The 25,569-nt window shown below is 47.9% G+C and overlaps 1 protein-coding gene across 4 annotated transcripts in view; it reads right to left on the reverse strand.

Annotated features, from left to right (window-relative positions):
• The window catches only part of STK10 (serine/threonine kinase 10), a 71,569-nt gene that overhangs the window by 16,921 nt on the left and 29,079 nt on the right, over positions 1-25,569 (reverse strand). For all 4 annotated transcript variants that reach the window (XM_073355805.1, XM_073355806.1, XM_073355807.1 and 1 more), the window contains 6 exons: positions 12,489-12,537; positions 9,489-9,638; positions 6,309-6,381; positions 5,225-5,419; positions 4,998-5,079; positions 2,689-2,823 (listed from right to left, as the gene is read on the reverse strand). In XM_073355805.1, coding sequence (XP_073211906.1) covers positions 2,689-2,823; positions 4,998-5,079; positions 5,225-5,419; positions 6,309-6,381; positions 9,489-9,638; positions 12,489-12,537 — 684 coding nt within the window. The remainder of the gene's footprint in view (positions 1-2,688; positions 2,824-4,997; positions 5,080-5,224; positions 5,420-6,308; positions 6,382-9,488; positions 9,639-12,488; positions 12,538-25,569) is intronic.

Consider the following 25,569-nt stretch of genomic DNA (forward strand, 5'->3'; position numbering starts at 1 on the left):
GAGGAAACCCAACTGACCACCCGAGTGACACAAGACTGTGGGTGCTTCCTAGTGAAAGATGCACGTCCACCACTCTCACTAATGTACTGAACTGGTATTCCTCCTGCCAACCCCCACCTCTTTATATTAACTTCCATTCACAAGAGATAGAAGCCCACGTGCTTCAAGACTCAGCTAGCCATTAGCTGCTTGGGGCTTAGGAAGAAAGGTCCGCCCAGGGTCATATTGTTGCATTATTGTTCCCCACGGGACGTTTTAAACACTTTACCCTTGAGGCACGTGGTACTGGCTACTGTCAACGTCTGATAAGACTAGACGGACCACTGGCCTTCTGCAATATGTTCATTCCTCTCTTAAACTTTCCTCCCCAGAGCCAGGATTATGGAGCTGTGCCTGGATCCTGAGATGCTGCAAGGTTCACTCATCAGATTAGTGGCATGCACAGGTTTGGTTTGCACCAGTCAGATGCTAGTTAGCTTGGGGATGAGGGTCAGAAGTTTGGGAAAATTCTAACAAAGTGTTGCGTTGAATGCTGCCACAATGTGGTTTAGCAAACAGAGTCCACAGGAAGAGCCTGCATTCTGGGGAGGAGTGATGGTTTGAGTCCCGATGTCAATGCTGTACACCTGGGCTCAGCAGGCAAAGAGCACCTGGACTGTTTGGATCTGGAGCTGCAGGTCCTAGCCACATGCGCTGACCTTAGCATTTTCCAGAGGTCTGTCACAGTGTAACATGGAAGGACAATACTCCTTATGGCCCATGAATAACCAACACCATAGGAGACCCAGAAGAGCTGTACTGATCTACTAGAGCTGGTTTCTGCATTATCAATCCTTGTACAGGGAAACAAGGCTTTGCTAGGTGATCCCTTTGGGAGACAGCTAACAGCAAGGCACAGAGAAGAGTTACCCCATTGTACCTTCATTCTGCCCGCTCCTTTTAGGCTACTTCTATACTGCACACCACTGGCATAGCGTGTAAGGTATGCGTAGCCATGTGCTGCAGTGAAAAGCAGGTTGTGTCCACACCACGATGTGTAGCTACACGGGACAGAGAAAGGCTGCCGGACCCTTTCCTGCAGCAATGGGACGCAGTGGGGCACTACACTGCCAGAAGTAGCAGTGTTAACGAGGGAAACAGTACTTGGATGTACAGAGAGCCATGGAGGCTACCTCACCTGAAGCTCGGGAGTGTCTTTATATGCCTAAGTAGCGCCTCAGTGCCTAGACTGCTATTTATACCCATGCTAGGGGTGTGTGCAGTGCATATGTATCTTTAGACACCGCAAGTGCTGCAGCCAAGAGGCTTTTGCTCCAGGAGCTTTCCTGGGAGAAGCTGTGATTGTGCAGGAGAAATGGACCCAGGTCCAGTGTGTTTAGCTGGGTTTTGCTCTTGAGCTCATACGGCTGTGAAATCCTGGCAGGACCGTTTGGGTTCTTTCCCAGATACTGTGCTCGGCCCAGACTACTGCTGCTCTCTTCTCTTGGCTAAGACCACTGGGTTTTTAATAGCTCCTCTTTTGGAGCTGGGTCCAATTTCAATAGTGACCATGCTGTGGGAGTTTAAGTCCCTCTTGGATCAGAAAAATCCTGACCTCCTGCTGGTATCTCTCCCACAAAGGTTCTGGGGTAGCCACATGCTGGCCTGCTCTCAAGAGCCTTAGACACTGGCATCGGAGGCAGCTCTGCCAGCCCCTGTCCTGGATCTATTGGTTATGTCTCTCTGCCACTTCGCTGAATTTTCTGTCTCCATTTCTACCTTGTGCTGTCCAGCCCCAAGCTTCCCCAGCCTCCCGAGTCCTTGCCCTGCTCACCATCTTCCTGGAACAGCACTGGACCACTTCAGATGCTCTTATTACTGCTTACGTTGTCTGGGGAGAGGAGAAGGGGCAGGAGGGCAAGGCACTCACCTTTCTTCCCTTAAGCCTGGAGGTGAAGTCATGACCCCACAGCCCCCCACATCCCGTGGGGCGTGGAAGTAAGAGGGGAGCACACAGACAGCTCCCAAGCCTAAAATATTTCCTGCTAAGTCACCAAATGGGCCTGGTTATTTTAGCCTTCGTTAGGATACAAACTGCCATTCCCCCTCTGTTCTGTGCTTCTTGGGGTGACCTGTCTCAAGGAGCCCCCTCGCAGCACATCATGAACCAGAACCCAGTGCTGCCAGGATGATGTTAATACAGTCAGCAGTGCCCTGATCCCAGAGCAACTGGCTGTTGCTTCAGCTACCACTGCCCAAGAGCACTGCGTCACTGGAGGGGTGTCAGCAGAGGGGAATGCCTTCCCTGCCCTTGGAGCCAGCTAGCCAGGCTGCACTAGTGCTGCCATCCTGCTGAAAGCCTGGCATTACCAGCAGCAGCAGCAATTGGGGGTTTCTCCTCTGAAGGGAAAACTTGGCGTCCCTCCAGCGACATTATTTTCCAGTACCCTGGACAGGCATGGAACTGCAGCCCCCACCCCTGACTTCCTGTTCACCTGAATGGACTTTACAAGGCAGCAGCCTTTCCTCAATGGGAGTCTGAGGCAGAGATGGTTAAAAAAAAGAAGTCACTGCTTTCAATCCTGACAGTTTTCTGTAGCAACTTTGTCCTGCAGCTCTCCCAGCCTGCACCTTTACAGCCACTTTATAGGAACTTTCCACCCTCTAAGAAATAGGAGAGGCTGAGCGGAGGGAGAGAACAGGACTTACAGATAGAGGTTCCGATGATTCATCCTCTTCTCCTTCCTCCCGATTGTCTTCGATTTCCTCCATCACTTCGGCCTTTGCCTCTGCCACCAGCTCGCGCAGGGCTCGGTTGCTGGTGACCTTGTTAACGAAGGAATGCTGCAAACCCAATCACACACGTGTCAGAAAGACTCCCACCTCTGAACTGGCCGTGTCAGAGCACACTGGGGCAAACAGACTCATTTTATTTTCTATTTCTAGTCAGTTTTTAAGGCCCTCGCCAGCTAGCTAGCATTACTAGCTTTCCTAGGCTGAAATAAGCCCAGTCCACCCTGTTTGGGTCCTGGATTCAAATGTCCCGCCAGAGATCAGAAAGCCTGGCAGTTAAAGACAGTTTCAGCCATTAGCTGTGCCTATTTGTGGATACCAATCCAGAGCTTTACGTTGTTTTGAACTCAGTTTTGTGTGGTATGAGGAACTGCATGTGGATACAAATGTTGTAAACACTACACAGCCTTGCAAAATACAGCGTTAACATTTACCAAACAGAGCAACAGCTGCATTTAAACAAAAGGCACTTGCTACAGTAGTGATACAGTACGATGCCCTCTCCTTGACACCGAACGACTCGGGAGCAGAATCTCAGGTCTCCGTGATGCAGGCATGGTGTGGGTCTCATCTGAAGGAGAGCGGCATCTTTAAGAACCATATGTATAAACAGAGTGGAGGGATGTGTAATGGAAATTGCAGTCAAATCCCTAGTTACACACAGAGCGTACATTTGTGCTAAGCTTCATCAAGAGGCCATGGAGTATATTGTATACTTCCTGTTATTGAACAGGGTAAACACACCCCCAGTCGAACTTTTCTGGGTGGCAAACCACAGGCTAGTGCTCTCTCTCTCATCCACTCAGGGTTATTAGGCCAGAACTATCAATTTTCCAGATCAGAAGCTGATTTAAAGAGGCACATTACATACCAAATGAAATGCTCATCAGTCAAACAAAACCACATGACTGACCATTGTGTAGAGCTTGAAGCATCAAGAAGATACGCCAGCACCATATACAAGTTATTCAGATAGGCAGTAAAAAGCATTTAGCATTTTACGTTTTTGAAGGGTGAGGGTGGGGATGTGAATTTAACTTCGAACAGCATCTGCCACCTTGGCACATCTGGGAAATCAGAGCCCATTCCTGCTTCCATTGGAGTCAATCGCAATTTTGTCATTGGCTTCAATGGGAACAGCTTTCGAATGCTGTAGGGCCCAAATGCAGCAGGCACTTTCCAAACAGAGGATGAGATCGTGTACTCTGGAGCAGGGACAACCTACACTTTGATTGTTAGACTTCATTATGGATATTCTGTACAAAAGGTCAATGCTCCTTAGTGAAGCAGCCAGACGTCAGGAAGCGACAGATTAAGATGGCCTGTGCAACCTTAACACTGACCCGTCTGCATCTACATCATGGAAGTCCATTGTACAGTCAAATGCCACTCCCTCCCCTGGATCCTACAGCCATCCTGGGCTGGACTGTGAACTCTCCAGTTGCTGATCAGCTCCACGCTCTGGCCGTTGGTGTTTAAGCATTCAGATTATTTTCTATTTCCAGTTTATGGCAGAAGCTTCTCCCTGGACAATCCCCCCCAACTAGATCTGGCAACCATTACTGCAATATCTTGCTCCCTCCAGACATTCAGGTGACCAGACAGAATAGTGTTGTTGGAGCTAGCCCTAAAGGCACTGCATGCCAGTAGTGGGTGCTAAACAACTTGCAACCTCTACCCCAAATACTACGTACGTCACTTCCACTCCTTACTGATCTTTGGGTAAGAAGGACCCCCAAGCTAGGGTGACCAGATGTCCCAATTTTATAGGGACAGTCTTGATATTTGGGACTTTGTCTTATATAGATGCCTATTACCCCCCACCCCCTGTCCCGATTTTTCACCATTGCTATCTGGTCACCCTACCCCAAACATTACTCCTAAATTATTGTCTGTTGCACAAGTGCACAGGGTGTTCTGGTCATACCAGAGAGTTTGTCCAGACACAGCCTTTCAACAAGCAGACACATGAAAGCTCATAGCTCAAAGCTCATATATAGCTCAGTCTGCCTGTAAGAGGGTGTTACCAGCACAGCGAGAAACCCTGGAGACGTACAAGTGGACTAGAAAACTAGGGAGGACCAGTAAGTTTGGCTTAAGACAAGGATTGGGATGTGCACAGGTTACTTAGACATGTGGAGTGCTTAGCAGACTCCAAGACAAGCTAAACATGCAACACAAAGGCCAGTCTGAAGGGGTCAGCTCTCTTGAGGACATCTGCCTACCTCCAGTAGCTGTGCTGCACTTGGCCGAGTCTCAGGGTTCTTATCAAGTGCCGTCTTCAGGAAGTCTTTGAACTCTGGGGACCTTAAAACACATAATGATTGGCAAGGAACTCCCTGGATGGAGTCTGCATAGCACACGGTGCAATCAGCTGAGCCCAGCATCACTGGGAAGCCATAGCAAAGAGCTTCCGTGCTCTCATACGTGTGGGAGTCATTTGTCTTCTTACCATTTAGAAGGGCAATTGAGAGTGGGAGGGTCAGACTTGGCAATCTTCAGCAGGACTCGCATGGGGTTGAGTTCATGGTGAGGGGGCTCTATCTGAGCCATTTCTATCAGCGTTATACCCAGGGACCAGATGTCGGCCTTGTAGTCATAGGGAGTATCCTTCATGGTTTCACACATCACCACCTCAGGGGCCATCCTGTGAGGGGGAGCACAAGGGGGAGTGAGGACGGTCCAAGGCATCCTGCTACCAACACAAGCATGTTTCCAAAAGTAGCCTGACTGCACACAAGCTCCAGGAGTCAGTATTTAAACCATCTCACTGATCTGCTGCACTGGACCTTCACCTGAAATAGGACTTCACAGCTAGCCAAGGGGGAACAGCAGCCTTCCCACGGTTTGACAAGACCCATATTTCCCCTCCCCCCCCCATTCCCAGATTGGCTGAGACAGACTAAGCAGTCTGTGAAAACCTCCAGGGCGGTGACATCTGGCACGGATGCTGCTCCAGACAATAAATTAATGCTCATTGATCCCATTCCTTCAGCACAAGGGTGATTTAGAGATTAAATTCCTAGAGTGAGTTGTGGCTCCCATGCACTTGGAGCTGCTTCAAAGAACATTCCACCATATGTGGTGGGGGAGGAGGAAGGAGAGAGAGCACATGTCCTAGATTCCACCCACTTCCAAGTTATAGAAATTGCACTGGGTTTGAGGGAGGGGTGCCATTCCAACAGAAGAGTATTCTGAAGAGCATTTCTGTTCATCTGCAGCTGCCCCAACACACTCCTTGCTGCCCCTTTACGATATACACAGTTGGGGAGACTCTTGAAAGCAGAGAGGGTACAGAACAGGTATTTTTGTTATTTTTTTTCTTAAGATTTCTGAACATATGCTAAAATCCTCCTATCCACACTCGATAAGGCAACCTGGTTAGGTAGACCCTACGTTCATCACATCCTTGTCCCTAGCAAGACAACGTTATACTCCTAGATTTCTGGTCTGACCTCCAAAAGGTGCTGAGAATGCACAGCTCCCACTGAATTCAACTTTCAACATAAGGCTGCTGAACAAGACAGTTTACTCACCAGTAAGGGGTCCCAATGAAGGAATCTCGTCTCTGCAAAGTTTTAATGTTTTTGGCAGACACTCCGAAGTCAGCTGCAAAGAGATTAATCACATTAGAATCATAGAATATCAGGGTTGGAAGGGACCCCAGAAGGTCATCTAGTCCAACCCCCTGCTCAAAGCAGGACCAATTCCCAGTTAAATCATCCCAGCCAGGGCTTTGTCAAGCCTGACCTTAAAAACCTCTAAGGAAGGAGATTCTACCACCTCCCTAGGTAATGCATTCCAGTGTTTCACCACCCTCTTAGTGAAAAAGTTTTTCCTAATATCCAATCTAAACCTCCCCCACTGCAACTTGAGACCATTACTCCTCGTTCTGTCATCTGCTACCATTGAGAACAGTCTAGAGCCATCCTCTTTGGAACCCCCTTTCAGGTAGTTGAAAGCAGCTATCAAATCCCCCCTCATTCTTCTCTTCTGCAGGCTAAACAATCCCAGCTCCCTCAGCCTCTCCTCATAACTCATGTGTTCCAGTCCCCTAATCATTTTTGTTGCCCTTCGCTGGACTCTCTCCAATTTATCCACATCCTTCTTGAAGTGTGGGGCCCAAAACTGGACACAATACTCCAGATGAGGCCTCACCAATGTCGAATAGAGGGGAACGATCACGTCCCTCGATCTGCTCGCTATGCCCCTACTTATACATCCCAAAATGCCATTGGCCTTCTTGGCAACAAGGGCACACTGCTGACTCATATCCAGCTTCTCGTCCACTGTCACCCCTAGGTCCTTTTCTGCAGAACTGCTGCCTAGCCATTCGGTCCCTAGTCTGTAGCTGTGCATTGGGTTCTTCCGTCCTAAGTGCAGGACCCTGCACTTATCCTTATTGAACCTCATCAGATTCCTTTTGGCCCAATCTTCCAATTGGTCTAGGTCCTTCTGTATCCTATTTGCCATTAGATGCTCTAAAAGAACCAAATCGTAAAGCAAAGGCAAGAATGCTGTGCAGTATGAATATGCATCCTCTCTAGACCAAATACTGTGAATTAAACATACCTATGAGTTCCTTCCACCTGTGAGACCCTAAGAATATTTCTCCAGGTTAATGGACCTCTTTGCAAAACATGAAAGAGCAGATACTCCATGCAAGCCCATTTGCCAAGTCTCTTAGAGGCACAATTTGTTAACAAGAAATCTGCCTTATTTATGTCTCAAAAGTAAAGGTCAAAATTACCTCCTTTCCCTTCCCCGCAATCCAACAAATGGCAATTATTAAGTGACATTAGCCATCTCCCTCCTGGTTAACAGGAAGCATTCTGTGCCTACTACAGAAGAGACACTTTAGGCAGCACCAACCAACTCAATAAGACTCCACAAGCAACCTCATGCCTTGGGTGACTCTAAGCCTCTAACTGCCAGAAGCTGGGAGTGGATAATGGGGATGGATCACTCAATAATTGCCCTGTTCTGTTCATTCCCTCTGAAGCACCTGGGATTGGCTACTGTTGGAAGACAGGATACTGGGGCAGATGGACCATTGATCTGACCCAGTATGATCATTCTCACGACTCTAAGAGGTCATCAGTTTTGCTCTCATTCCAGCCCAGCCCCGTCTCTGTGGTTCTTATTCTCTTTGGAAGATTCCTTCTCCCATCCCATCATATATCCCTTAAGGAGCTGAGTTAGAAGGGTCAAGTGATTCTGGGTTGCTGATTGAATGTGGCCCATAGGAAGATTTAAATGGTCACCTGTTGCCTGTTCACTGGTTCCCATGTAATGAACTGGAACAGATCTCAGTCCTGTTCCCAGACACATCATAAAAGCCCACCATCACTACCAGCACCATCACTCCTGTTGGCAGCCTCAAGAGAGAGGCCTTGTACAATATGGGCTGGGCTGCAGAGAAAGAATTGCCTCTCATCCCTAGGGAGTAGAGGGAGGTCAATTCAACTCAGGCTCACAGCATGTTGGCAGAGCAGCTCTTCAGGGAAGCTTGCCCTGCCTTGTGCCAGGCCTGCTCTGTGGATAGAGGAATTAGTCCAGTCTCCAGCCCTGCCAGTCTGGCACATTACTCCAGCATTGATATTCCCCTGGAAAGGGGAGACTGTAGAATACTGCCTGTTTTTGCATTGCACATGTTTCACACCCAAAGTACAATTTCTGAGCATCCTACAAGATGTGAAACAAAACAGAAACAGTGATTAAAATAACAGAAGAACCATCACTGCAAGAAGCGACTGGACAGAAGAGAGATGCCCTAAACGTAATACAACTCTGTTCCTTTCCCTATTGTAACCACGATTGCAGAACAGCAGGAAAATTCTGCACCTTTCATGCAAGTGTTGGCATCACCTGTGGTACATTTTTCAGAGGAGAATTCATAACGCATGATCCAAAGCTGCTGCCTGACCCTGAGTGACTGGTCAACAAGCCAGTGTGTTACAGTACCCATGAAGACATTCGGGCGGAAGACCTGGTGAAGCAATTTCCTGAAGGATGTGCAAGCCAGACCAACACTCCCTCACTGTAGGAAGTCCCCTTACACGATAGCTGATGGGAAAAAAAAGAGAGACATGCTCCCCTTCCTCATTTCCATCTCCCATTTGCTCAGCTGCCAAACCTGAGCTTCAGGTTAAAGAAAATCTATAGAGCAGCAGGTTTCTGAAAGCTGAGGTGCAGCCAGTAGGCAGCCGGCTTTGCTCAAGCAGCAACGTCTTTATTCCTTCCAACTGTCTTGCTTCCGTTCTAGTCTTCTGCCCCAGTAGTGGGCAGAAAGCTTCTCAGCATCTTTATTTCCACCAGGTATTAAGTAAACTCCTCAGATTAAACACACTGGTTAGTTTCACAGCAGATTTTGCCTCCCAAGCGTGTATCCTACTGAGTGACATAACCATACCCAATAGATAAGGATGAGAAGCAAGGCTTCAGGGCAAGAGACCCTTACAAACCAGTGCACATTACCCCTCTCCCATTGGAGGAATGTTTTGCATTTGAAAAAATGTTAACCTGAAGTTTTGTTTCTGACGTACAGATAACAACCAAGGCTTCTTAAAATGTGGCTTGTAAGAGTTTATTACAATACAGTCACAAGTACAGCAACGCTACTCAGTGGAGACTGAATCGCCACCAACTCAGAATTATACACCTAGCAAGCATGCACCCATCTTCCCTCTCTGTGACATCCTCAACTAAAAGCTCACCGAGTTTGATATCTCCATCCTGGGTCAGTAGTACATTGCCTGCCTTTAAGTCACGGTGGATGATCTTTTTACTGTGGAGGTAGACAAGAGCCTCTAACATCTGGCGGCAAATCACTTGAATCTGGGGTTCCGTCAGGCCTCGATCCAACTCTGCAGAGAGACAGCAGTTAAACCAAGAGGGGATTAGAGAGGCTTCACTTGAGCAACAGATGCAGCCTGTGACCCAGAGCCTGTGTAGCAACCTGTATATGGCCACTATACATCGGTTAGGTCAGTGGGACACCAATACAAATCGCTCCAGTATTGAGAAAGTTAATTCCCTAAACTCAGAGCACAATATTCCCACATGCTTTCAGAACTGGTGTTCTATTGAACTCCCTGGGACACACATGTTGGTCAACTGGCATGAGCGCGTCACAGATGGCACACACATTTCCCTTTGAGGGAAGCCTATAGATCAGTCATCCCTAGAATCCTAAAAGGGAGTCTGATTTCCCACCTTGAGGGCTGGACAGAAGTACTCACCACTGGTGCACTGTGGAGAGAACAGACCTGAACTCTAATTGCAGGAGACACCAGAATCTGCACTGGGATACTGATTTGCACACTAAGGCAAGGAGGACTGCAAACCCTGCCCCAACCAGTGAGAAGCTGGCCACAAGACAGTGTGGGCACAGGGAGAGACATGACCTGAGTGGTGCTAGGCCTAGTCACCAGACACGTGAACAATTCATACAAATTTGTTGGCCCAATGGTAACGACAGCAACCTTCTCTTTCTGCAGCTCGTTGAGATGCCCAAGATACAAAGTTATGCTCTTGTGTGCTCTCCCTCACCCATCAGGGAGATCCTCACTCTATGACCTTTATCGTAAGGCACCATCTCAGCAAACCGTCTACCTTGCAGAATGTTGAGAAGAGTCAGGCCTCCACTCCCCTCTCCCCACCCAGCCTCCTTGTGTTAAATCTTCCCTCTGTGCCCAAAGTTTAGTTTAAAAAAAAAAAAAAAAAAAAAAAAAAATCGACAACACTGGAACCTGCAGATCCGGGCAGCTGGAATAGATGTAGCTGTGTTCCAGGCAGCTAGAAGAGCCTATTGTACACCAAAGGAGGGGGCAGACTCAAGGACTGAAGAGAGCTTATGTTAAGTAGGACAGCCATTCATTCAAAGCCAAGGAACTTAATCGCAGAATCAGAGAAAAGATGCTGGTTCAGCGGTTTTGTTTTTCTTCCTACTTTTCCACCTCCCGCTTCCCTTCAGTAACTCAAAGCTGGAGATTTTCAGTGACCCTCAGCTAAGAGCCTGGCCGAAGCAAGGCTTTCAATGCACAGCTGTTCAGGAGCATGCTATCAAGACAAAGTCAAAGGCAAATGTAAATGGCTGTGACTCTCTCATTCCCCTTGTCTTCCAGACCACCTCTACTGTTAAGAAACTCTTAGTCAGACCCTCTTGGGACTGATTTACCTACATGGGCAGCAGCCTTTCCCAATCCCCAATCCCTATTGAATATACCCCAATACTGGTAACCGTGGAACTGGGAGATTATGGCAACATCACCATCCCCTGGTTTGTATGGCCAGGCCAGTCAGTTAGGATTTTGTAATACCTATTTCCTCCCTCCCCCATTCTAAACCAAATTCTCTGCAAGGCTGGCTGCCTGGCTATGAAATAGGAGATACCAGGCCTGATCAGACAGGAGTCTAGAGCCCCAAGAGACTTAGCATCCCTAGTTTCTGTTAAGTGGGTTGGAGCTCTCCTGCCCCACTGGGACCCACCACTCAGTTGGAAACCTCAACCATAGCAATTCCACACCACAGCCCCAGCACTGAGAGTACAGCTTCGCGGTAGAGAGCGCATCGTCCCTTATCAACTGGGTGTCCTTGCCCCCAAACACAGATGCCAGGCTACCATAAGATATGGTGATTTGGACACTACGGCAGAACACTGCAGTTCTTTAGGCAAGTTTCCTGAATTAGGCACAGGTTTTCGATTTGCAGACTGGGAACTGAAAGTGATGGGCTCAGCACACTTCTGCAGGAGAAAATAGTCAGATCTTCATGACCACTGGGGAAAAAACCCCAGGAGAAAGTGACCTGAGTCGAGGTTATGACCTTATCCCACAGCCTCCAGATGAGCAGAGACCCGGAGCACTGCTGTCACTCCCTGACAGGGGGAGCCTTTTTCAGGGAGGGACGGTGGCTTCATCTAGGTTTGTACAGCGCCTGGCGCAATGGGGCTGTGACGTCAATTGGGGCTTCTGGCTGCAGCTGTGCTACTCTAGCTGACATCAGTATGCTTCGTAGCAACCAAAGGCCAGCTCCTCTCAACTGGAGGCGGGGCCCACATGTGGAAGGGAGGAGTTAAAGTGGTGGCTTCATGGCAATAATGTAAGTCTCAGACTACTCTAACACTAGCCGTTTCGATGGATTACTGACGCCAGGGGTGGAAAGAGACTCCGTGAGACTCAATGTCAATGACACCCAGATTAACAGCCAAACCCCTTTTCCTTTAACTGCAGGGCTTCCCTTAGGTGCATACAATTGACACGGCATCAGCATGCTGAATAAATGGAGTCCCAAAGAGACCTCCTCAGGCTGAAAGTATTATAGGCACCCATCCCCCCTAAAAAAAAAAAAAAAAAAAAAAATCACTCCCACCCCACTGCTCGCCAACACTGAGCAATCTATAGACCACGCAGCAGAATGACACAAGGAGCTAGGAAAATGCCCAGAGGTTGCCAACTTAGCCAACACGCAGAGGCTCCATAGTTAAGGCTGCAGCAGGGTTTCTATTTAGTTACACTGAAAACCACGACCCACCACCCTACAAAAGCCATGCAAGAAGCCACGCCTCGGGAGGGTAGTGGAGGATGTCACATCCGCTGCTAAGGAGCACAAGAACATTATGTGGGGGGGGGCTGCCCTGCAGTCCTTGGGGTGCAGATTTCTCTGTCTCCGACATGTCCCTAGTCAAAGTAAAGATATTGATTTACAACACTTACCTAGCATGACGGCATCCACTGCCCCACCAGGGCAAAACTCAATCATGATCTAGCAAAACAAAGAGAAAGGGGTTAAAATCAGTTATAAAAAGATCTGAAATCTGTATTTCTGAGTACAGCCCATGTGACAGGGAAAAGGGAGCAAAAAGGGCTTGTGCTGGAGTCAAACCTACTTCCGCCTCCCCGCTCAGACGAGGCTAGCTTTTGGTAACCCTCTGTCCTGCTCAGATTTATTCACCACTCTGGAGGCAGCACAGAGACACTCAGTGTTTTTTGTTAGCCAGAGTTTCATTCCTGATGCTACAAAACCACAAGTTCTACATATGCCATGTGCTCCTGGAGTGAGAGATCTCCCAGGCGATCATGGGACAGAATCCACATGGCACTCTGTTGTTCCCGACAGAAAGGACGCACGCACGCAGAGCACATCCCTCCGAGAGCTTCCCTGAGGTCTCCACGGCACACAATCTTAGGAAGCAGGACAGAGCTTTACTTGGCTACAGTGAAGGAAGTTTTGTTTTATTATTACGCTGACACACACGTGAATCAAAGCCAGCCTAGACCCCCATACCTGGAGGCCCATGTTGTGCAGCCTTAAGGCTTCATGTTTGTTTACAGCTTTTGATACAGCAGGGGCTGTTCCAGGGCGGTGGACTTGCCAACAGGATGAGATAGCTGTCACAGCAGAGAGCCGACGTGGCTGGAATTACTAGATCACTTTTTTTTTTTTTTTAAAGGGGTTTTTTTACGTTTGGTTTTGATTGCTCCACAGTTAACAGCTTTCTCCTGGTTTTATATGTGATTTAAGGAAAAAATTTTCAGTACAGAGCTGTAGTCAACTGCCAGATCTTTGTTACCTCCACTATGGAGGATTTACTACGTATCGGCTGGTATCCCAGCATCCTCCTGCCCCGTCACCAAACACCCTTCAAGGCCAAGTCCCAGAAAGTTTGGTCAGACCCAGCTATGTCACTCAACCATGTGAAAAATTCACACCCCTGAGAGATATAGTTAAGCTGACCTAAGCCCTAGTGTAGGCAGCACTAGGCCACTGGAAGAATTCTTTCTTCGAACTAGGTACTTCCTCTTGGAGAGATGGATTTACTACAGCGATGGAAGAACCCTTTCCGTCTAGTACAGACGTAGCCACAGTGACTAACCTTCTGGCATCCCCTCACCCAGTGCTGCTTCTTAATCTGTTGATATGATCACTGCTGAAGAGCCAGGCCCTGTGCCAATAGCCCAATGGTGAGACAGACAAGACAAATCTCCCACATGTGGTACAAAGCTGCAGCCACCAGGCTAGCCCTCCTTGCCGTGCTGCTCTCGCCGCAGCCAAGATGCTACTTGCAGGAAGTGCCAGCAGAAGCCATGTGGATACCGTATTTCCATGCAGAAAGCTAAGAGGCTTTCCAAATTGACCAGCAAACACTAATACAATTGCAGCCTGGCTAGCGATTTACTCCTCGCTCAATAACAAAAGCCTCTACATAGTAGGATTAGGCACAAGAATGGATTAGTGCCATTTGAGATTATGCCTCAGCGTGCTGCAGTGCTAGATGATCACACAACTGCACCCTTCAGGAGATCCCAGGCAAAGAAGCTGCAGCATTGGAGACTCAATCACATAAGGCCGCTTTACTGTATGTTAGAGAGGGATCTCATCCAGGTTGGTGGGTCCAAAGTTGGGCCACCCAAGCCCACTGGCACTGGTCTGCAGACTGCCTGGGTTTCCAGCCCAGCCTCTCACACCCATCCATCTCAGTGAGAATGCTTCAAACACCATACTTCAAAAAGAGCTGCTCTGTGCCAACAGCCCAGCTCCCCAGAGCAGCCCAACAACCACAGCATGCATTCATGGGACAGAAGTGGGCTCAGGTAAGCAAAGAGTCCATTTTCAATCTTTCAGGGTCTGAGATAAGAGTATGGAAAGATACCTTGCACTATAAAACCACCCTGACTGTGTCTCTTTTCACATCCTGGTACCACACAGGGCAACATGCAGAGAGGTTAGTGGCCAGAGTTTACTTCTGAGGACAATAACCAACTAAGCAAAGCCCCCTTTTAGATGGGGCGACTGAGGATGGAGCTGAGTGACCTACAGCTCTGTGTGGAGCCAGGCATTTCACGCTGAGGTAGTACCGATCCACACCGCTTTGGGGAAGGACACTCTTATGGTTAAAAAGCACAGGACTAGGACTCAGGAGATTTGGATTTAATTCCCAGCTTTCCAACTGACTCACTGTGCAACTTTGGCCAAGTCACATCCCACTCCTTCTGCCTCAGTTTACACAGGTGTGCAATGGAAATAATGCTTCCCTGTTTTCGAGACCGCCTGAGGCATAATTCATTAGTCTCTACAATGCTTTGAGCTCCTCATACTGAAGGTGCTATAGAACAGAAGAACTGCCACACTGGGTCAGACCAAAGATTCATCTAGTCCAGTATCCGGTCTTCCAACAGTGGCCAATGCCAGGTGCCCCAGAGGAAATGAACAGAACAGGTCATCATCAAGTGATCCATCTCCTGTTGCCCATTCCCAGCTTCTGGCAAACAGAGGCTAAGGACACCATCCCTGCCCATCCTGGCTAATAGCCATTGATGGACTTATCCTCCATGAACTTATCTAGTTCTTTTTTGAACCCTGTTATAGTCTTGGCCCTCAGAACATCCTCTGGCAAGGAGTTCCACAGGTTGACTGTGGTTGTGTGAAGAAATACTTTCTTTTGTTTGTCTTAAACCTGCTGCCTATTAATTTCATTTAATGATCCCTAGTCCTTGTGTTATGAGAAGGAGTAAACACTTCCTTATTCACTTTCTCCATACCAGTCATGATTTTATAGACCTCTATCATATCCCCCCTTAGTCATCTCTTTTCCAAACTGAAAAATCCCAGTCTTATTAATTTCTCCTCATACGGAAGCTGTTCCATACTCCTAATAATTTTTGTTGCGCTTTTTTGCCCTATAGAAGGGCAATGTACTACTTTGCGTCCCTTACAATCACTGTACAGAGAGCCAGCTGGCACTCAGGAGTCAGTGAGGAAATTACCCTGGACCGGGTTAAGAGATCCAAGGCAGATGCAGCAGCACAAGGCAAAGGCGTCTTCACCTGCAGAATTGCGAGGAATGAGGCAGAGGGGAAAGTGCCAAAGGGGAAAAAGCACTTCCTCTGGACTGAGCATTAGAGGGCAAACAATCCAGAATGATGGGGACTGGCATGGAGTTTTTTAGCAGTGGCACATTCAGTCACGTAATGGGGAAGGATAAGATGCTAAGGCTATTGAAAAACAAGAATCCCCCTCTGCTCTTTCCGGGAGCAGCAGTGTCAGAGCAGGACCATCGAGAAGGGATTGGACTCCCTTCATTCAGACAGCTCAGCACCACTTACATTGCTTTCATGAAGAAGGGCCAACCAGAAGCTGCCAGTAGTTCCTTGTACCTACCACCAGGCAGCACACCTAGGTTCAGTTCTTGGACCTACCTTCACCCTGGGGTTCACAAACCTCGAGCTCAGCCCAGGAGAAGTCAGTATTTAAGGGTCAGTTCAGATTCCCAATGAGCAGTCACCAACATGCTTCCTGCGCTGTGCCAGAAGGTTCCAGCCACATGCAAGTCCTGTTCTGGGAGCATCCATGTTTACTTTTGTACTTTGAATTCTTTGAAGCTGTAAATGGCAGGGGGCAGAGCTCCAAGAAGAGATAGGAACTCAAAGCCCAGCCCTGAGGCACTTACACCTGTACGGAGTCCCACTGACTTCAATGGGCAGAGCAAGTTCTGAGCACCTCACAGTCAGCCCCTTAGGGTATGTCTACACAGCAACTAGACACCCACTGCTGACCTGTGCCAGCTGACTCGGGCTGGTGCTGAAGAGGCTGTTTCACTGTGGCATAGAGTTCTGGACTCGGGCTGGAGCCCTGGCTCAAGGACCCTGCAGGGTGGGAGGATCCCAGAGCCTGGGCTCCAGCCCCAGTGCAAACATCTACATAGCAATAAAACAGCCCCTCAGCCGAAGCTCCACGGGGCCAGCCCCAGGTTTTTCTTTGCTGTGTAGACATACCTTTAGACGCCTGGATGTTAAACTGGTTGCCAGACCACCCTTCTGCTGGGTTACACCTCCCACTGAAGCATTTACGGTCAAAATACTCTAAAGCATCCTCCCTCAAACGCAGTCACTCTTGAAAGAGAATGGAGTGCCACAGAGCCAGTCAGCTGACACAGGTGGGAAGCGTCATCTAGGGGGTTCTTGTGCAACAGGAGCCTGCCGTCACTCCAGATCCCCAGAGTTCCCTGGGAATGGATACTTGTGTTCCCAGCACAGCGAGTGGAGGTTGTTCTATAGGTTTGGCCTGAAAAGAGAGTACGAGTTTGTATGGGGTGCGGGGGAGCAACAAACCCAGCTTTGTTTGGATCAATATTTGATGTGTTTGACCTTTGCAAAACCTCATTTTGGTTTACAGTATGAGAAGGGGAGAAGGCAGAGAAAGCCAGGAAATTTAATACATCTGAAACACCAGCTGAGCACAGAGAAAGGGGGCGGGGGAAGGGAGGCAGGGAGGAAGAAAGCCAGACAATGGGAATCTTGGAAGGTTTTAAAAAAAAAAAGTATGCATTTTCAACTAGGCCGGGGATGCTAATGAATAACTAAGGGTCAGGGCTGGTTGGTCTAAACATCTAGAAAGCATTTGTGCTCCTTTCAGCCCTGAAATCAGAGTTTAAACAGTCCAACTCTCACAGTTCCAAATGCATGAAGTCCAATGACCTGAGTTCATCTTTTAGTGCTGGATACACTATCCCATACATTCCATCCCACAGAATGCAGTGGGACACACACACACAGGACCAGCCTGACACAAAATAAAAACCCAGGCATCATTACTATTAATAAACTGAAGCCACATCGAAAGCCAGTCCTGGATGTCTCCAGGAACTATGACTCTTGAACTTGAAGCCATGAAATGAGAGAGGGTTGAGGAAGGTGGCAAAAAGCAGGATTTGGACATTACACAGACAGGATTTAAAGCACGAAGGGTAATGATCTCTCAGTCATTCACTTGCCACAGGGCAGGCACCCTGGTGGTCCGATTTAAATGAGGTTCTGGGCAAGTTTAGACAGTTGTAAAAGGAATTGTTGACAAGAGTCCATGTTTCTGCACACTGATTATGCCTGTAACTCATTAAAAGACATTGGCTACAGATTAACCCTTTACTCAGTCCTATTTTCACCTGTTTTGATAAGCTAGCTAACTATACTGTATTTTCTGTCAATGTCACCCTGCAAATCACAGGTAGCCTGGTACCACCTCACTCCATGAATGATGCCAATGTTAATACCCTGTTTGCTCCCATCTCCTCCTCCCTGCCCTGTGCCATGCTGACCTGTCTAGATATCACACCCTCCCCATGACACGCCCCCCTTAACTCTCCCCAGTCCCTTTAAAAAAAAAAAAGAAAAAGAAAAACCCTCTCTAGAGAAGAGTTTAATAATAATTCAAAAGGGGGGGAAGGGAGGGAAGAAAAATCCACTGCCTATTCATCCTGCCCTCTGGCTTCCCTCAGGCATCTTTCAGAGGTCAAGCTCTTTAGGACAGGGACTATGCATGCTGTATGGTACAAAGCATGTGCCTGGCACTTAACCCTTCAGCAACAGGGCACAGCAGCCTTACAAAAGGCACGATACACCAGGATTCTAGCCACTCCCTAACCAAAAGCCTACAGGTTTCGTACAGACTGCGAACCGAAGATTCAGCATGCACTGTCCAGTCACCTGCAGCCCTAATGGTGTCTTGCAGAAGCCAGCCGGCGAAGGCAGCAGTTATTCTACAGAGAGGTCACTCAATATTTATAATCCTTGGCAAGCACAGGATCTAATGCTGCTAGGATGCAGATTGCACAGCCTTCTCAGGAAGCTGCCTCCTAAAACGACAAAGGTTGGTTTGGAGATGTGGTTAGCCGCCGCAGCACCGCCCCCCCCAAAATCAGGAGTCTCACAGTCAACAGTAGAGCCAACAAAGTCTGGGCTGGCATTCTTATGAGCAGTTAGGAGAGGGGCTTTGGCAAACATCCTGTTTATAATAATTTTTTCAATGCAACAAGTTCAGGACTTCCTTAGCAAAGCCTGCTGGGCCCATCTAGGGGTCTGAGCTCCAGAAGAGGAAATTTAGCCTCAACAATAGCTTTTTTTCCCCTTTTCATTCAAGTTGTTAAAGCAGTCACAAATCTCCTGGGTTACACTCTTCAGTCTTTGGTTAACACTTTGTATGCTGTAAATGCAGCACCACCCAACTACATGCTGTGTTTGTATGTTTTCATCACAGAGGGACCCAAGAGACAAAAAAGACAGACTGCTGACAATATACTGTTAATGTCATCAGAAATCACAAGGACCACTGATACAACAGAGAGTTTAGAGAGATCTCTTTACTGAAAGTGCAACAAGCAGTCTCTTGTCTAGCCCTGGCACCAGATACTATGATGGGGGCTTTACCCCCACCACCACCTTTACCCCCAAATTACTTACACACATTTGCACAGCAAGGAGAGTATTTCAGACTCTTGTAGCCACTACAGATGTTGATAGGTTGCAGACAACTGCACAGACCTGAGTAGGACGCTGGAGTGAAGTACCTGCAACACTGATCTAGTTTTCAGTTTAATGGGAAGTCCTGCACCAAAGGGGTTAATTTTGTCCCCCAGAATCAAGCACATGGGCACAACCTACCTTTTTTATGATCACAAGGGCGAATAGACTCACCAGAATCCCGCAACAATAGTTAACTTGGGCACCTGTTAAGTGGGAGATCCTATCTCTGTCGCATGTTGGTGCCAAGCAAGAGCCCTCCCACGCCCTCTCCTGTGCACTTGGAAAGCTTCAGGGAAGCAGCAGGAAGGGGATTTTAAGAGGATCCAAAGAATCCACACGCCTTCCAAGTTTTTTCAAACCGCCGCAGAGCACCTGTCCCTCCCCTTGCTCTTTGCGCAGCCAGCCAGCAGCTGTATTTATGCAGAAAGGGCCACAGGAGGGACACATTTCCCATATGGTAAAAGTAAAGCTTATCACCCTACTGCATCACCCTCACCCCCCCAAAAAAGTGCACATTTAAATGTCAGGAGCACTTCTGACTCAATGATTATAGAGCTCGTGCTGTGTTACAGATTTGCTCCTTTGCAGAAAAAGTAACTCTCTCAATATGTAAAGAAGGAATGGTGTATTGGACCACCTGGGCTTTCACTCTGGTTACAGCCCCATTAGGACTCTTCAGATTTGGTAACAAAGAAGCCAGAACAATCCTCATTCCCCAAGCCTGCAATAAGTGAACACACCCAATTTTCCAGCAAAGCTGATGAGCACACAAAGCCCAGTAACTTGCCCATGCTCGCACATTTCCAGGAGCTACTCAAATCTTTAATATAGGGCCTCTGATTCCTAGGGGTTTGCTGAAGTCACGCTAGTGCTCTGAAAAACAGACACTCACAGAGGACAAGTGTCGCTTTCTGCCTTTACCACTGCTTCTACTAGAAGCTACAGTTCATTGGTGCCCTGTCACAAAAACATTTTAAAAATGTTCTGCTCCCATCAAGTCACGGTTGAGGCCAAGCGCTCCCCAAAACAATGTCACAGCTAAGAATGAAGAGTAAACCGTGTTTTTTCTCACCCACCAGCCACTGCATTTGCCCATGCAGAATGGGTGTGGAACAAATTTGATGGAAGAAGTTGGGGGAGGAGAGGAAGCCTGCCAAAGGGTTTACAATGAAGAGACCCAAACCTGCAAGTCATCAGATTCTTGCATGGTTTCTGGTTTCAGATGAACTTCCTTTCTCTTTCACAGAGCTTCCATCATCCAACACAGAGTAGGAAGTAAGCTTCTTTATAAATGGTTTCAATCTTCCTGAAGCAAATTTAGGGAGCTCATTCAGCTCAAGCATAACTGTTTTTTCTAGGATATGTTTAAACTCAGGTATGTAGCTTCTCGCTTTTTAAAAAAAGTTTGCACTTATTTTGCCTATACACTGAAAGTTCACATGGTGAGGAGCAGCTGATGTCTCTGAACTATCACTAGTAGTTGTAATTAAAGTTGGATTAAATGAGCAAGATCTGCCTCTCAATTAAGCCCACTCCTTGAGCATCTAAGAGGCATGAAGGGTCACATAAGCCTATGGACTGAGCACCTGTGGTCTCCAGGTCAAGGATGAGCCATGGTGGTCATTCAAGACTAAGCGGGGAGCCCAGAATCAATAGAAAAGTTTCTGCCCTGCTATGATGCTGCAGAGATATTATCTTTGTGGCTGAACATTAAGCAGACTATTGCTTCTTAACAGCAACGCTGCTCTGGAGTGTCAAGGCTGCTATTAGATAGTACAAACTATGCTAGGCAAAGTGACAGCAGCCTTTAAAAGTTCCAGGTCAGCTCCCTTCATTTAAGCATTTATTATTGAGCAGTTCACAACTCCTGGGTGCTGGATTGTGTACACCCCCAGGCATGAATTCTCCTCATCCCCAGCCACACGGTTACAAGCAGCAGTAACTTCCTCTGCAGAATTGTGCTGAGGTTTTTAACCTTTACCGCTATCAGCGGGCTGCTTTTCGACTACAACAAAAACAATAAGCAGCAGCATCCTGCAGCTGTGTGTGCTGCGTGGAGCGGGGTTTGAAGCAGACGTCGTCTGTGCCTCTGTGCCACAGGAACCTTTCAGTGTGGCATTCCCACATTCTTTGCTATACTACTGCCAGGCCTACGTGGGAAGCTTACCATCTCCCCTCATCACATAAGCTGAAAGTGCTCTGGGCACCATCCCTTCACCTTAGTCATGTGACACTATCCAACTCTCATTTATCTGGAAGGCTGGAAAGTGCCAGCATTCCAAGGGTTAATTTCTAGGGAAAGGGGAAACCACTTGATGATGGTGGGGGGGGGGGGAAGAGGGGGAAGGTGACAGTGCAGTGCAGAGAATCATCTGGTGCTGCTGGCTGCAGATTCACTACCCCAGTATAGAATGTTTACAGCCTTCTAAGTAAACACACAGATGCTGCCTATGGTGGTGATGGGAGAGATGCAAGGCCCATGTTCTCCGTCTCATTTACAAGCGCCTGCTGTTAAAGCTAGGAACTGCCCTATGTGCTGCAGCACGTGATTCATCTTCATTTACACCTATACAGAAATTAGGCTAAATTAATCATATACTTTCCGCCTTCCCCCTTTCTAAGAACTCCCACTAAGCCTGCACCGAACTCAGTAGCTAGTTATGTCTTGTTTTAAGGCTAGTTCCCACGTCATTTTTCCCCTCTCCCAGCCCAACCTGGGCCAGTGTTAATATTTTTCACGCTGGAGCAGCTATCCTTTAGGAGACCACGTTGCCACTGCAGATCTGGACTAAAAAACAAAAGGAAACCGAGTAGCGGGAATGGTGAATGGCAGGGAAGAGGAAGAGACAGACACTCGTGATGACAAAAAGAGTGAATGTTTGTCTCGTGACCTCCAGCTCAGTGGCTGTATCTCGGCCTGGAAGGCATTCACCCGTATTTCCTGTTGTGCCTTGAAAATCAGCAACCACTGATCTTTACAGCCAGATGGAGTGATCCATCTGTTTGAGCAGCAACAATCCTGGCAGGTGTGTATAGGGGGAGAGGATAAAGAGATGATCTATTTCTCCAGCCCTGCAGGGAGTTTACCCACACTCCCTTACCAAGTCTGCTTGAATCCACAAGACTGTTTAATTACAGGCCGGGGCAGTATTTCCACAACAGTATGGCTGCCGCCTCAGCCCAGAAGCAGCAGAGAATAGAAGATCCTTCTCGCCTGCACAGTTCACTGAAGTAAAGCGGATTTGAAGAGGGGAGGGGGAAGGAGGGAAGAGTCAGGAGCACACGGTACTGAGGTGCATTAGTAGCAAAATGTGTTCAGTGTTGTAGATCTCAACAAGAGCTGAGGTTTCCTGGCATATATCACACCCGCTTACTGGAAATGCGGGAGCAACACAGCAAATAGCAGCAAGCCCTGTGATTCACAGACCTCTATTATGCAGTGCTGAGTTAGTCAAGCCTGAATAAGGAACCCCGATTCAGCACATATGCTTTACAGCAGGACAAAAAGGGAGATGGGGTTCTCTCGGGAGTCCAAGATAAGGGGGCCCAGACTACCTCCAAAGTTTTTGGTGTCACAGGGGAAAACAGATAACCGAACCCTAGATTAGAGAGAGCATGATGGGGGATGAAGGATCAGAAGAATGGTCAACAGGGATTTCCACCTACTAAATAAAAAAAGCCTTTTGGATTCCACTAAGTGTCAGGAATGACGCTGACAGAACATCCTCTTCCTGTTCTGCTGCTTGGGAGAGATTCTTCCCGTGAACAAATTCAGAAGGGCGGGGGGGGCCTTGGAGCTCTGCTTTCAAGTGTTGAGACACAAAGTACAGTTCTGCTCTGAAAAGCAGCTTCCTGGGTGCACGTGTCAGCATCCTCTCTGCCAACATCAGCCACTAACATCTTCACCCCTTTACACATATTAGCAAGGCAGAGCCAGCACCGCTGAGCGAGAGCAGGATTCCCCTCCTCCTTGTGTACATCAAGCTGATTAATGCAATTTAGTAAAGAATTATACCCAGGCAGCCCACTGAAAGCACAGGGTCCTCAGCAACATCTGTAATCCCTTATTACAGTAATGATATTGTAGAAGTAAAGAACCCAGCTTGACTCTCAGAGTCCAGGCTGCATTTGCAGGGATGGTGGTGAGAACATTTTCACTTACAAAACTGAGCACATGTTTTGAAAAACAAGAGACAAGAAAACTCCACAAGACCAATGTTATGTGGCATCATTTTTCCGACTGCAACCTCTAAGCAACGTGAGGGCAGGGTCTGCTTTAATGGTAAAGAGACAGTCCAGGTCCTCCTTCCACTATAAGGAGGTGGAAAGCAGGAGGACTAATAATACACCAGGGAAAACACTCTTAAGCAGTGTCAGTTTGGGTGAAAACCACGAGTCTTGTTCTGTTGATTAAATTTCAACAGCCCAGTGGCATTAGGTAACACCCGGTTGGTTGCCTTGGTAATAATCATCCCCATCATGGGTGAAGTCCTTCCATTTTCATTTCTAACAATGGAGTTCCTCTGATTGTACCATCTGTGATTAACAGAAAGTCACCCCGCTAGCTTCAGAGGGGAGAAAAAAAAGAAAAAAAAAAAGAGAAACAGATTCAGGGTGATAAAAGCCATTCAATCCCTGTAAACAAGTCCCCATCTATATCTCAAAAGAGGACTGGAGCTCTCTGGCACTGCACTTAAACTATGGAGAAAAAGAAAGCAAGTGCAAAAGATTTCAGCTGCAAACCTGGCACCACCCTTCCTCTATTAAAAAAAGTCATGGCCTTTGGTCCATTCCTTCTCCCCTCCGCCCAGTCATCCTGCAATGCAAACATTTCAGACCAGTGTCCCCGACACACTCTGGGTGCAGCAAGCATTCCCCTCCCACTCTCCCCAGCTATACATAAAGCTGGAGGAATTCACCTTTACAACAGTATCCTCTATGTGAACTATCCCAACCCACTGAAAACATTTCCTGCCTTAGGTGCAGGACAGAATCTCCCTTCATAGCACCCAGCCCAGGAAAGGATCACGTTTCCTGGCAAGCTCTTTACACAGAAAATGCTGGCATCCTTTCACCACTTTACCAAAGTGACTCGAGGTATTCGTGTTGGCAGTGGCAGAAGGTGTGGTTCAGAGGCAGACCACTCTCCAGCAGGCTGTTGCCCGAGGGGACACCATACTAACTCTCCCCTCCAGACTCTGCACAGACACAAATTAACATCTTTCCTTAACCCATCCATGATGCTCTTTCAGCATCCATTGACAGAGGCTGGGAGGCACTGGAGTGATGGGAAACAGGTTGGTCTCCAATCAAGGAGAGGTCAGGCCATCTCTAGGAAGGGGTGGAGTGGGGGCGGGGCTGGGCTGGGGGGCAGAGGGGTGGGGTCGAGCACCTATGGGAAAGAGGGGAAGTCGGTGCCTATGGTGTGTGCGCGCATGCCCCCCCCCCACATATTAGTGGGCAGCATTTCATGATGGGGCCTGGGGGTGCAGAAATTTAAATTTCTGTGGAAAGAAAGCACTCGCCATTGATAAAATGAGAGGGCAAAAGTAATGTTCGCATTGTGATACAGAACAAGCAGACTGAAGGAAGCAGACAGCCTGCCTTCCTCTTGGCCTATCTGGCAGAGCAGTGGTTCTTAAACTTCATTGCACTGCAACCCCTTTCTGACAGGAACAATTACTACATGACCCTAGGAGGGGGACCGAAGCCTGAGCCATCGCAAGCCCTGCCGCCCTGGGTGGGGGGGCCAAAGCCAAAGAGCTTCAGCCTCAGGCCAGAGGCCTGTAACCTACCTGAGCCCTGTCTCCCAAGACTGAAGCCCAGGGTGATAGGGCTCAGGCTTCAGCCCTGGGCCCCAGCAAGTCTACCGCCAGCCCTGGTGACTGCATTAAAATGGGGTTGCGACCCACAGTTTGAGAACCTCTGTGGCAGACGCAGAATTATGAAGCTGGGCAGTTCTGCCAGCTGCCAGAGGAGACACTCCATTTGCCTCAAACTCACCCATCTTAGGATTGTTAATAACGCAAGAGAACATCTTTTCCCCCTGCACACTGACCAAAAGCTAGTCTGCTTCACACTGCTACAAGTTACACCCCAAACTTTATTCAGAATTAACTTTCCTCTTTTTCCAAAACACCTGAACTATCTTCTTCAGGAACATAGGAGAGCATAGAATACTAAGTTGTCGGGTTTTAGTTTTAGTAACTACTGCTCACATAAACTGGCCTCAAATTTGATTGAATCCACTCTGTTTTTTTGTTTTGTTTTATTTTTAATCACATAAGCATTGTTTTCATCACTGAAAGTCAGTTTCGACTTTGTTACAAAGTCCAGGGGATCTCCCTGGTACCTTAAGCCACATTCCTTCCCTCAATAAAAAAAAAAGAGAGTCTGAAGTCCAAGGGTTAAACTCCCATCAGAAGGCGAATGAACAGATAGAACAACACATTCCTGCACCTACTTAGCTTGGCACCTTCATTGGTACTCTCCTGTTAGC

Source organism: Lepidochelys kempii, chromosome 8 (assembly GCF_965140265.1).
Source record: "Lepidochelys kempii isolate rLepKem1 chromosome 8, rLepKem1.hap2, whole genome shotgun sequence".
Taxonomy (NCBI): domain Eukaryota; kingdom Metazoa; phylum Chordata; order Testudines; family Cheloniidae; genus Lepidochelys; species Lepidochelys kempii.